We start from the raw sequence: 13,791 nt of genomic DNA, 5'->3' as shown, positions 1-13,791 counted from the left end.
GTTTTTCATGTACTGATCCGAATATAGTCTTCTCGTCTTTCCTTTTTCAATAAAGATTCATTACATCTCATAACGAAAACGGGCAAAAGGCACTACATTTGGAATATCTCACAGTGTATCACAAGTTTTTCTCACTTATATACACCTGCACACAAATGAACAAATTACAACAAGAACAACTAAACTTTTTAAGAATCAAAGCATTCACCAATTACTTTTTTCTTGAGGTAAACTATGCACCATGAAAATATTTCAATAACAGAAGATTTTGGAACATTGAAATATATACTAATGACATTATTGGTGAGCTGTTAGTTCACAGTGAGGCAGTAAAAATACATTTTTATCACATTTCACACTTGTCACTAAATCTTAGCAGAAATCACTTTCTTCACATTTTGTACTTCCAGGACTGGTCTTCCAACTGCACTCAATCACTGGCAACATCTGTAATACAAAAACACAAGTTAAAATTGCCTTGATTCTATTCATAATTGACAGTTCCATGTACAAACATCACATGCAGGCAACAGTTCAGATTGTTTTATGATTTTTTTCAAATTCTCCTAGCAGGAAGACTAATTATCGTAGAATTTTGGTAATCATTGGCTCACGAAATTGGAACCTTCATTACAGAAATGAGCATTGTTTGGATTTCGAAAAAAAAAATATTTATGTTGAAAAAATAACTTAAAAATTACCTTACACAAGCAATCATGCTTCCCATGGACAATGTATTTTCCACTGAAAACCGACTATAAGCATCGTAGACTAGTGGGAATTAATGTAGAAGTAAATCGAATCTTAATAGAATGTATTTAGAAATTTTATTTTAATGCTAACAGAACCAAACCTAACCACAAAAGCATATATTGAACAAAATCTTAAGTAATCGCTAAAACCCCACAGTATGTGTTAACAGACGTAAATCGAAATCGAACCATGTAAAAATTGCATTCGTAGCATGATAAAATAACCATAAAAAAAGGAACTTGGGCCATACTACCTGTATGTACTATACAGAGATGTACTATATTTCCTTCTTCCCTGGAAGTTTTATATGTATATATAACATTTATTTAGTTACAAATGATGGTACAGTGAAGCAGAAAAACCTGCTTCACATGCTGAGCTTCTTGGGTGTCCAACTGACAATTTTGCCTCCAAAGGGGCTTGGCATCTTAAAAGAATTGGTAAAACTCGGTTATACTGGAAACGCTTTTCTTCAAATTTACAGGAGAAAGTTCTTACTGAACTGAGTTTCCGAAGGCTTTATGAAGTTCGCGGAAGTGTTCTTTCCAATCGTTGAATTTATTTGGCCTGGAAATGATATTTTTTTAAAGAGTAGTTTCTCTGGTGCATGTAAGCTGTTCCCTCCATGAACTTCCAGTACGTGAGTCAGATATTGTGTTCATTAGATGACGTAACCCTTGGTCAGTGTTTCCAAACATGCGTATTTGTAACTATGTTAACGTAAGAGAACGTACGTGAATGTGCATATTTTTTTTTTTTTTAACTATGTTTGTCAACCCTAACCTAACCTTGCATGGTTCGTGGGCCTATCTGTGAATGGTTCAAGGGTCTATGCGGGAATGGTTTGTGGGGCTATCGCCAATGGTTTGAGTGGCTATTGCGAATGGTTCGTGGAGCATAATTTCGATCCCTGGAACAAAAACTTCACAAACACGAAAGTAGTATTTTTTTGAGTTCGGAAGTTTGGAAACACTGCATACCCACTCATGATAGACAACGGTAGTCAAGATTTGCCTGCCACACCGTGCGAGATGCAAGCGAAAAAGGAACGAACAATATTGTCCGAAATGGAAATTATTTTAGTGAAAAAAGGAAAATGACACGTTAAATAATATTCAGGAATGCATATTAGGTAAGTCAGAATGTGATAAAAACAGAAAGTAACGATTTTCATCCATTTCCAGTATAACCGGATTTTACCAGAGTATTCTTAAAGGCCTCCTTTAGATAGGGGGGAAAATCACAAATTCGATGGTGGACTCCGAATCACCGGATATCTGTTCTTTTTGGCTCCCTTGAACTTTTTTAGGTCAAAAGTGTGAAATTTCGTGAAAATACAGGGTGTACCTAAGTATCATGCATGTGTGTCATGAATGATTGATTTAGTTTATTCGGTCACAGTTCCGTATATCGGACACACTTTTTAATCACCATTGGCGTTAGCCCCACAGATCATCCATGAGTAGCCTCACGCACCATTCACGGATACGAGGTATGCCTACGAGGTTGGGTTAGGCCTGTTAGGTTAGGTTCCATTAGCATACATACAAAACAAATTTATCCAGAACACGCCGAAGAAAAGTGTCTCCGATATACAGAACTGTTGAATGGACATTATTAAAACTCGGATATACTGGAACCACATGAAAAACGCTATTTTCTGGTTGTTTTTCATTTTATACTTGTGTATTATGCATCGCTGAACATTGTGTGGGGTGTGCTTTTTGTTTTTTCACTACAAAAAATGCCCGTTAGCCCAAAAAACCATTGGCGATAGCCCCATGCACCATTGGCATCCCAGAAACCATTCACGGCTAGTCCATGCACCATTCACGGGTTTGAGGTATGCCTACGAGGTTAGCTTAGGCCTGTTAGGTTAGGTTCCATTAGCATAAAAAGAACACAAATTTACAGATTTTCGTGTTAATCACAATACACTCTACATCAAGAAACTTCGAAAATAATACAGAAGCACAATTTCGTAAGTACATTCTCTTCATTTCTCCTGTAATTTTGATCAAATGTGGTTCCGTTATATCAGATTTTTACCTGGACATTTACAACCAACGAATTTTCTAACTACATTTTCTTAATGTGGCATTATTTATTAAAAAACTAAGAATTTTCTAACTACATTTTCTTAATGTCTCGTAAGATTTATTGTACATACCTGACGTTCTGGAGCCTTCGGAATTCTGAAACGTGAATTTATCCAAGCTTCAGATGTCGTCGATTTTCCCCTTAAATCAGACGAACTCGTAAATTATATCTACGAGGCGTGGTGTGCTTTTAATTGCACTTCAATTGTTGCTAATCGCCTAAAAAACATCTAAACACCACGCCAAGCACGGAGCAGAACAAATTTCGGCGTTCCACCGACGCGAGCAACATCGACGGTTACTTACACGCAATGCTTCCTTCACTTGTTAACAGTAGAGAGCTGCGTTAGTTCGTGGGTTTCATTTTGGGGACCAGAGGCGACGTACGATTTCCACATTAGGGGCTGAGTGCCAGCTCTCATACTCGATTCTCTTTGTTACTGACTTGCTACATTGGCATAAAATTTACTTATATACACTCCTAAAACTATTTTCACTTCCTAAAATACAAATTCTGGACGAATTTCATACATAGACTGCTGTGTGCACGACGTTGCTTTACATCATCTTAATGGGGACCTTTATGTGATGTGAGGAACTTGTGTGCATCTTCAAATGACACAAAGTTCCCCAAATAGGTTTAATATCCCCGTTTGGCGGATAACATTTTCACACACATTCAGAGTTTCCCGAAATGCGCATATGTTCCAGGTTAGTTCCCCGAAATAGGGGGAAAATTCTGGTTATTGATTTTGATGAAAATTTAACTTTTTCAGCTCATTCTCACCATCTAGTGTCATTTCTGAATCCCATGGAAGTCCAGAAATCTTAAAAACCCTCAAAATAAGAGAGTTCCCAAAAGGCGGAAATTTGTCATGTTCCCCAAATTTTCACACTTACAAACCATGGTGTGTGTGTGTGTGTGTGTGTGTGTGTGTGTGTGTGTGTGTGTGTGTGTGTGTGTGTGGAGACATGTTGTTTCCTGTGTTTCTTCCACAAATTTCTTCCACAAACTATAACTCCGGCTGTAGGCAACGGAAATTCATGGGACTTGGACAGTCAGGTTCAAAATGTCGTGCCCCATCTTATGATAAACCTTAAGTGGCAAATTTTATGAAAACGTCTTGCGCGCAAGAAAAATACAGAACAAGGCATTTAACTCGTGCGCCGCAGTCTCCTAACTGTAAAACGTTGCACTTCTGTCATTGGCTGGTCGCGACGCACACCCTCTGCGTAGCTCCGCCCGATATCACTTCTAAAACCGTGCGTCCTATAACAACTGACCAAAATCCATCTTTTACGGAATTACTCCCGACATTAGTAGTTTTTCCCCCTTCATCCTTTTGGCTAACACATAAGTTTTCACAATATGCCCACATCTCGTCCCCATGAAAGCGGCTAAAAATATGGAAACAGTAACTTATAAATTAGCAATACCAGCACAAAATGAAGCCAATTATCAAGTGGAATATCATCTGTCCCTGAACAGTAAGTATATATATCCTTTAGCATTACACAAATGAAGTCTCATCATAGGGACTCTGCAGCTCAGTTCATTGTTGATGCAGGACAAATTTAAATCATTTTTCTCCCTTATATCAAAAAAACATCTTGATAAAATTTTCTCAGTATGAAGAGGAAGGATGGTGGATAAAAATATTAAAATATGAGAAAAATCGATTGGGGGGCATTTTGAGCGGTTCAAACTTGAAATTTGAACAGTGTGTTCAAATTTTATTAAGTTTCAACATTTGATCATCTCATAATATGCAACCGTTTCTCCTCTTTGCAATGAGCTCAAGAACGCTTCTCTATCTTCATTCGTTCCTGAGATATACTTAATTGAAAATAGCATGTTGCTAAAAAATGACATTTTGAACCACTCTCATATAATTCATAATAATCATATTTCAGCAAAATCCTTTCACAGGTATCGGTTTTGGAGCAAAGCAAAGCTGTGCACCAAATATCATCAAAATCGGTGAGTATGAGGGTCAACTCCTGATATATATATAGAACACATATAGGATCAGAAAAGGTGCCAGAAGGGTGGATAAAAAAAAATGATTAAGGAGACAGTAAACACTTACCACACAAAGAGAAATAATTCTATATTTCGCGATCTGAGTTGCATTTTCAAGGTAGAAGAAAGAAAGATCGGCGTCACATGGAGTAGAGGCACAGAATACTGACCATAGCGTCTCTACGATCAGTGTTGCCAGAAACAGTTGATAGATAACGAAAAATACTTTAACCAGTGTTTACTGTAAAGTGGGTGAATAGTTTCGCGGAGCAGAGGAAAGGGTTACTGGTTGGCTAGGTTGAGTCCGGGGGGTATAGTGGCGTACATTCCTGCTATATAGGTCCTTTTACCTTGAAAATGCGACTCAGATCGCACACACAAATGAAGGAGACAGTAAACACCACATTAAAGGAAAAAGTGTGATATTTCGTGACCTAGGCCACATTTTCATTGGAGAAGAAACTGCATAGGGTGGGTGGTAGAAGGAAAAACGTTATTGGTTGGCTAGATTAAGTCTGGGGGGTATAGTGGCATGCATGCCTGATAGGCCCGTTCCCCTCGCCTGCGGAAAGACGTGTCTGAGGGGGAGGGGGGTAAAGATGGATTATGGCAACACCGAAACAGTTGTTGAAGGGGGTATTGTAGCTGTTGGTGTTTATGGCCACTGTGAATATATATACACACACATATACCGTGCGTCCATTTCGATCTGCAGCCGAGAGATCGGGAGAAGCGTGGCGGGCAGCGCTGGCGGGGATGCAGACATTTGCGGCCTGTAATGCCCGCTTATGTTTATGGACATATGCAGACAATGATATAAATATTGCAAAACGAGCACTAACCTGTGTTATAATTTATCATCTGTAATTCATCCAAGTTCTGCCCTTATATACACAAAAAAATACGCTTTAGAAACGATGTTAAGAGCCACAGATAATAAAACATTTTAATCATAGTTTTGACCAGTAACGTCCTGCTTAAGTTCATATCCTTGAAAGAGTTTTGTGCCGATGGGGATCGTTTGGAAGTTTCGAATGTGCAACACTGTATCAAGATTACGCTGTAGATGAAACCGTTAAAAGTCAATGGTGTTCGTGAGCTTTCTTGAAATCCGAAATCTCCGAGCTCGAGTTTTTTGTTCCTTCGCGACAGAGCTGTGAATATAGTGGCGAGCGAGTTAATTTCGTACTGTGCGCAAGAGTGTTATTATTGGTTACTTGCCGTTAGTTGTTTGTGTTATTGCAGTGTGTGTGTGTGTTGTGTCAGTGAGAGGATTGCAATGCCAGCTGCAAGGTTCACGTTACGAGGAGGGCTGATAAGTTCTCGGCCCGACCCAGAACGACTTTACCTACAGGCACGAAAGTTTCAGGCTATTCAACGTATTCTCCCCGAAAGTCTCCACACTTGGCGGATATCAGTTTGAACAACTCTTATAACACAGGTTAGTGCTCGTTTTGCAATATTTATATAAATGTCTGCATATGTCCATAAAAATAAGCGGACATTACAGGCCGCAAATGTCGGCATCACCGCCAGCGCCGCCCGCCACGCTTCTCCCGATCTCTCGGCTGCAGATCGAAATGGACGCACGGTGTATATTATATATTATACCAGGTGGTTATAATTAAAGTGACTGTGTTCAGAGTGGCACAGGACGGGCTGTAATGAGAGTAGCAGTCTGAAACTTCGTAGATATGCTAATGAAGCAATGCCCTCACGAATTATGCAAAAAAAAAAAAAAAAAAAAAAAAGTTCCAATTCTTGCCACCAGGGTAAAAATGGCGCTGTAAGCAGTCAAAACGTGGAATTTTTCGTAACTCTGACGTCAAAGTCGGTGACATTGCCTAACCATTGTGTGAGCTCCCTGGTTGTGGTTGGTGACGCTTGTTGCTTTTTCCTTTAGTAATGTTCATGTAATTCGAATAGTGAAATTGTAGCGATATTTTATTACAAAGAGTATTGTTTTCTGCGATTTATAGTGTTTTTCCTGTAACTATACCAAGTTTTGACTGCTTATAGTGCCATTTTTTTACCCTGGTCGCAAGAATTGGAACTATTTTTTTTGCATAATTCGCAAGCGCATTGTTTCATTAGCATATCTACGAAGTTTCAGACTGCTACTCTCATTACAGCCAGTGCTGTACCACTCTGAACACCGTCACTTTAATTATAACCACCTGGTATAAATAAATAAACTATAAATTTTGTGTTTAGAAATCTATTTCACATTTTGCAGTTCATTTCGCATTATTTCGTGACAAAACTGGTGGGAAAATGCACCTCACACCTTTCAGAAACATGAAAAATTAACATTATAATGTATTATTTCACATTTCTTGTTTTCGTCAAAAACTAAATATGAATGCCTATAGTAATTATACAACATAATTCTTTACATGTAACTTTTCTCTGAGAATTTGATTATCATAGTCCGTTTATAATACAGGAAAACCTCGTTAATACGATATTGGTTAATACGAAGTACCCTTTAATCCGAAGTTCTTCCCATTCCCCAGCCGATAAGATAGGATTTATAATGTATTTCAGTATGGATAAATCGAAATATGGATAATTTTTAATACGAAGTTGTTTACAAGACCCTTCCGCAAAAATTTCCACCTTGGAAATATTCACCAGTGTTAGATGAGAAATGCGAGAAGATCGCAGGAATGTTCCAAAATACAAGATGCGTGGTGCCTGGAAGTCTCACCCATCTGTCTAGCTCTGAGCTCGAGATACAGCAATTTCCCGTGAGCGAGCAACTTTTGGCCTGGTAGCCGAGAACTTCCGGTAACCACTTTCATTAAAAGTGTGTTCTTTGTGCCCTGTAGAACTCCATAAAAAAAAAAGGAAACTGTTACAGATAATCAAAGCTGCATAGGCCAATTAAAGATCATCAACCCGCTTAACGCATTGTCATCTAGGTTTCCCGCAAAAGTTGACGTCGATCTTACGTATGTTGCAACTTTAGTTTCCTGCTTCATACGTTTCCCAACTGTGCCAGTCATAAAATTTGCCAAAACAGTATTTTGTTGTCCGAGTGACTTCTCCCCTTTTTCTATCAGCAAGGGGGGGGGGGGGTCCGTTGCTAATTGTTACGGCCACTATTTTCTTGCTCGTGTGCACACATGGGTTCCTTTCCTTTGGTGTCTAAAAAACAAAAACCTCATGATAAGTAAAAGAAAAGTGACCCCCTTCCTTCTCCTACAACAGCTCATTATCCGCCACTGGTGTGCATGGTAATGTGATAATTGCAGAATTCAGGTCCCTCTTTCTTGTTTGAATGCAGCTGTCTGGATAGGAAATATTGCCCGTATTATTGTCTGTTGCATGGTAAAAGGTAATGCAAGGATCATTTTTCTTTTTCACACTGCTGATAAAAGTTTGGTCTTCGACAACTGCGTTATCTTCAAAATGCTGATGATTTCCCTTTTGCCACCTGCTGCTCTAACTTCCAGCCGGTCTCACTGTGTTTACGCTGCAGCTGGCGCCAGTGTTTAGTCTAGCGTCTGGAAAGCTGTCGCTTGCCGATAACTGCAATGACTCATCCAGTGCGAAGGAATAAGCGTCATTGTTTTGAATCTCGCAAAGCCATATAATCCCCGCTTTTCTTCAGAACCACTAGCGTGCTGGTTATATATATATATAAAATATGCTCAATGTAGGAATACGAGACAAAAAGTTTTGGTAAAAAAGCCCAGCAGTAGAAGCCTCTATGAAGCTTTTTTCCGATGCGAGCCTCAGCAACTGGGCAGGTCGCAGGTGGCGGATAGCGAACGGCTACCAGATATGGTGGTTAGCTGCGAATAAGGCAATGCCATATAAGCAGTCTCAGACCGAGGCGACAATGCTAACAGGGCCTGGGGAGGATGGTCTTTGGCAAGTCCATACTCAATAAAAACCCAGAAATGGCCAATGACAGCATTGTGACGTGGCGAGGAAGTGCCGCAATTAAATAAGCACTGCCCCTACTGCCTTGTAGGGAGGGGAGGGATCCCCAAAGGCTAAGGGAAGGAACCCTAACAGAAAACCGGCCAACGGCTCTAGAGATGGAAAAGATTGTAGAGTCCCAACATCCTAAGAGGCGGAAGAGCTACAACCCCACTGCCTTGTGGTAAGGGTTTTGACCCGAAGGCTATGGGAGCAAACCCAGAAAGAAAACCAAGCAAGGGCAGAGGCTTAAAGGGAGCACTCCTCCCACTGCCCTAGCTTCATCGTAGGGCTAATAACCCACATGAAGTGAAATAATACATATTCAGAGAAACACAGGAATAGAAGCCGAACAGAGTAAACAACGACGACAATGCAAGGTAAAACGGACTATGAGATTTGGAACCTGGAACATCACCTCCCTCTCAGGAAAGGAAGTGGAGATAGTAAAGGAAATGGAGAAATACAAACTAGAAATATTACTAATTAGTGAAGTCAAAAAGAAAGGATCAGGAGAGGTTGACATGGAAAAAGGATATGTTCTCAGGTATTCAGGAGTAGAAAGAAGGAATAGAGCAAAAGAAGGTGTGGGAATTATTATTAGCGAAAGACTGAACACTACAGTAACTGACTGGAAAGCAGTTAACTCTAGGATAATAAGACTGAATTTGGAATTGGAATTAAACCGTAGGATTGCCATTATACAAGTATACGCTCCTACAGAGGATACAGATGAACTAGAAAAAGAACTATATTACAACTCCCTCCAACAAATATTAGATGAGGCTAGAAATGTAACTGAAAACGTTATTATAATGGGATTTTGGAATGCTAGAGTGGGAAATGAAATTAGACGAGGACATGGAAGTTTGGGAAGGTATGGTGCCGAAAAGACCCGAAACAGCAATGGAGATAAAATGCTGGAGTTCTGTATTTATAACGAGCTCCGCATCGGAAACTCCTTCTTCCCGCATAAAAGAATACATCAAATTACCTTTGAAGCAATTGGCAGAGGAGCACAGAGCACAATAGATTACTGCGTATATACAAAGAACACCCATTATGATGCATGGATGTAAGAGTTGTTCGCAACGCTGAGCTCAGTACTCAACACAGACTATTAGTAATGACGACCCGATTCAAACCACTATCTGCACCAATTAAGATAAACCTTACTAAACTTAAAATATTAACATTAGAAACCCAAAATAAAATAAAGGAGTTTCAGAGGAAACTGAAAGAAAAAGAACAAAACCATGGACAAGAATGGAATGTGGAAAATAAATGGAAAGTAATGAAAGAAAGCCTCAATGAAGTTGCAACAGAAATATGTGGAATAGTAAAGATAACAAATAAAAATAAGCAGACAAGATGGTGGAGCGATAATGTGAAAGAAAAAGTTGCAATTAAAAAGAAAGCATGGCTAAAATACTTAAAGACCAAAAGAATGGAGGACAAAGAAGCTTATATACAGGCAAGAGATACAGCAAAACAGATAGTGAGAACAGCGAAGAAGGAAACCTGGGAACAATTTGGAAAGGAAATAGAAGAAAATCATAAAAATAATCCAAGAAAATTTTGGCATGTGTTGAAAAATCTGGAAGGAAAACGAGGAAAGAAAATAAGGAATATCAAAAACAAGAATAACGAGGTGAAAACCAATATGAAGGAAATTTTAGATACGTGGAATGAATATTATGCAGAAACCTTTAGAGAAGAAGAAGAGGAATTGTATGAGGAAAGACCCATGAGGGAAGAAAATGAGAACGTGGAAGCTGAGGAAGAAATCCAACTAAAAGAAGTACAAGAGGCAATTAAATCCTTAAAAACTGGTAAAGCACCCGGTTGGGATAATATACATCCAGAATTTATAAAATATGGAGGAAAGGAAATAGAAAAATGGATATGGGACTTATACAGACTAATATGGGCAACAGAGAGAATACCAAAAGATTGGGAACAGAATGTAATAATTCCTATACATAAAAAAGGAAGTACCCTCGATTGCTCAAACTATAGAGCAATATGCTTAGCGCCAGTGGCCCAGAAACTATATTCACACATTATAGAAAAAAGATTAAGGCAACAAGTGGAAGATAAATTGGAAGAAGAGCAAGCCGGTTTCAGGCCTCATCGTCAAACTCAAGATCTAATCTTCTCCCTGAGGAACGCAATAGAGAAGATACTAAGCAGAGGAGGGGAAATATTTACAGCTTTTATTGACTTAAAGTCTGCCTTCGACAGAGTACCAAGAGGACAAATATGGAAGGCCCTTCATCAGTTCCAAGTAACGTCAAAACTGACTAGAATAATTCAAAGTCTATATAAGAACGTTAAAGGAACTGTTAGAATAAATGGACAATCCTCCAAGGAATTTAATATGGGAAAAGGTGTAAAACAAGGTGATGGACTTAGTCCTCTTCTTTTCATATTATTCATGGATCAAATTATAAAGCAATGCAAAAGAAGAACAAGAAAATGTAAAATTGGAAATTATAAGATGAAACCGGTATGGGTACAAACATTAGTATATGCTGATGATATTGTTCTCCTAGCAAAAGATAGCAACAGCCTACAAAATGCTGTCCTAGAGTGGGGCCGTGCATTCAAAGAACGAAAGATGGAAATCAATGTTAACAAGACGAAAGTCATGCACTTCACTAAACAAGAACCAGCAAGGATGCACATTCATTGGAATAATAAGACCTTAGAACAAGTAGAACAGTTTGAATATTTAGGAACCATACTAACTGCGGACGGGAAAATGGACTCTGAAATTAATCACAGAATTCAGAAAGTAAGTAATCTGTACTATAATATTAGTAACTCCATTATAGGTAAAGAGGAGATTAGTAAAGAAACAAAAATGAAAATATATAAAACAGTCTATCTCCCCACGCTATTATATGGATCAGAAAGCTGGATAATGCAAACTAAATTGGAGAGCAGACTTACTGCTACTGAAATGAAATTCTTAAGAAAAACTGTAGGAAAGACAAGAAGAGATATGATACGAAACACAACAATAAGAAGAGAATGCCTGAATCAAGAACCACTGATTGAAATCATCGAGAAGAGGGAATTAGGCTGGTTGGGACATCTTATTAGGATGGAGGAAGAGCGTAAACCGAAACAAATATTTGAGGCCCGACCAGAAGGAAAGAGAGGAAGGGGACGACCCAGGTTGAACTGGAACCAGTACATTTATGGACTGGCACAGAAGAGAGGGAAGACACCGGACGAAGTGAAAAGACTGGCACAGGATAGAACTTCTTTCAAGAAGTGGCTGAAAGGCTCATGGGGGTAAGCCCCTTGCTTGGTTGAGTGTTGACGTAGGTCCTCAGAGCAATTCCCCCCTCTTACGATACACCTCTCGCAGCCAATTAACTTCGAGTAGCAGGCTTTCACATAGCCTATCAATGATTCCTTAAGCTAAACAAACAAACTGGTGTTTAGATGCTATAACAAGGGAATGGATATTTTACGTATGCAATGCAACAAAAGCACGAAGAATTACAAAAAATCAATAATGTGCATGACTTACCTGAATGTAGAGGACTGCAGTTTGGGCAAATTGCCCACAGCTGAATTTAGCTTCAGAATTCAGACCTAATCCAGAACTTATGCTCAAAATATCCAATTCTCTTTCAGCCGCAACATCCTCATAGGGCACAACTATTTCACCTCGTTTGACCGGTGACTCCAATAATGCCTCCAACAAGATAGGTATATATGATCTTAATTTGAGCATAACTGAAGAAGTATCCATCACTACGGCAACCTGAAATGAGTTTAGAAGATAAAATTTAATTTTGATGCTTTACATGTACGTATACATATGACTAAAGAATTGTAAACTCACCGAGATCAGAGGCTTGTTTACAACCATTCTATTTCAAAAGTAGATGAGCACTACATTAGTACCGTATTTACTCATGTATAATGCACACTTATTTCCAAAATTTTTGCTCCCAAAAACTGTGGTGCGTATTATGCACGGAATAATTCGAACAGCCAACATGAAACTGTACAGGGTCATTCCATGATTTTGGGACACTTGCATTGATATTTCATGTTTACGGAACCCTATCATGTTATATATCTTTGGAAAGCTTAAATCCTGCAGATTCTGAATATGGCAACAGTATTCCATTCAAGATAATAACACTAATGTGAAATGCAGTTGAAATACGTTCAACACCAAATGAAAGAACATTCTGATTTCTATGGTGCTTTGAAAAAAAAAGGAAAAAGAAAAAAATAATTAAAATGTATTACTGGCTAAATAATAATATATATATGGAGTGTGTAAATGCCTTAACTGAAGAAATCTTGTGCTGCTAACTGCTAGTTTGAAGGTCCTGAAGGTGCCTCTTATATATGTTACATTAGTCACGGAAAAAAGTATATATTTTGAAGTTCTTTTAGAAAAAGTAAAGAAGGAATGAGCAAAACCACGTATAAAAGTTTGAGGGCCATTTCACACGATTTTTCACTTTGTAATGTAATGTTCTGCGACACCAGAAAAGCAGTGCAACTCGGGCGGAATTCGAGCATGCACCTTCCGTCACATGGGATGCATATCAGCAATATTTGTAGGGTGAGAAATAATAGAAAATAACTTCCCGAGCACTGCAAATCCATAATGTAATTTTCATCTCACTTTCTATTATTACAGAATAAATAAGGTGGTTAAAGAGTGAAAGCTTTGGGATGCTAAACACAGTGGAGGGAGAGGGGGAAGTGGCATAAGTTGGAGACTTATTGTTTACACAAGAGGATTGGTCCACATAGCAATAGGTGACTTATTGAATAGGTGATGTTATTCACTCTTGATCAGCATAGCAACGACCTACAACTAAGAAAGCCATTTTTTGAAACTGGATTGTACTGTGCATTATATACGAAATATAATTTTTTGTAACTTTTACCCATGAAAAACCAGGTTGCGCATTATCCATGCACCCACACTATACATGCGTAAAT

General features: G+C 38.7%; 1 protein-coding gene across 1 annotated transcript in view; it reads right to left on the bottom strand.

The window, feature by feature from the left end:
- Nucleotides 1-372: 372 nt before the first annotated feature.
- LOC145983312 (uncharacterized protein C05D11.1-like) overlaps nucleotides 373-13,791 on the bottom strand; it is a 42,679-nt gene continuing 29,260 nt past the window's right edge. The window contains exons 5-6 of the mRNA XM_083116457.1: nucleotides 12,350-12,586; nucleotides 373-447 (exon numbers count right to left, since the gene is read on the bottom strand). Of these exons, the coding sequence (XP_082972583.1) occupies nucleotides 373-447; nucleotides 12,350-12,586 (312 nt within the window). The remainder of the gene's footprint in view (nucleotides 448-12,349; nucleotides 12,587-13,791) is intronic.

The sequence above is a fragment of the Lepisma saccharinum genome, unplaced genomic scaffold (assembly GCF_977018435.1).
Source record: "Lepisma saccharinum unplaced genomic scaffold, izLepSacc3.1 HAP1_SCAFFOLD_770, whole genome shotgun sequence".
NCBI classification, from domain to species: Eukaryota; Metazoa; Arthropoda; class Insecta; order Zygentoma; family Lepismatidae; genus Lepisma; species Lepisma saccharinum.
The sequence above is the reverse complement of the archived record's forward strand: the minus strand, read 5'-3'. Positions and strand labels throughout refer to the sequence as shown.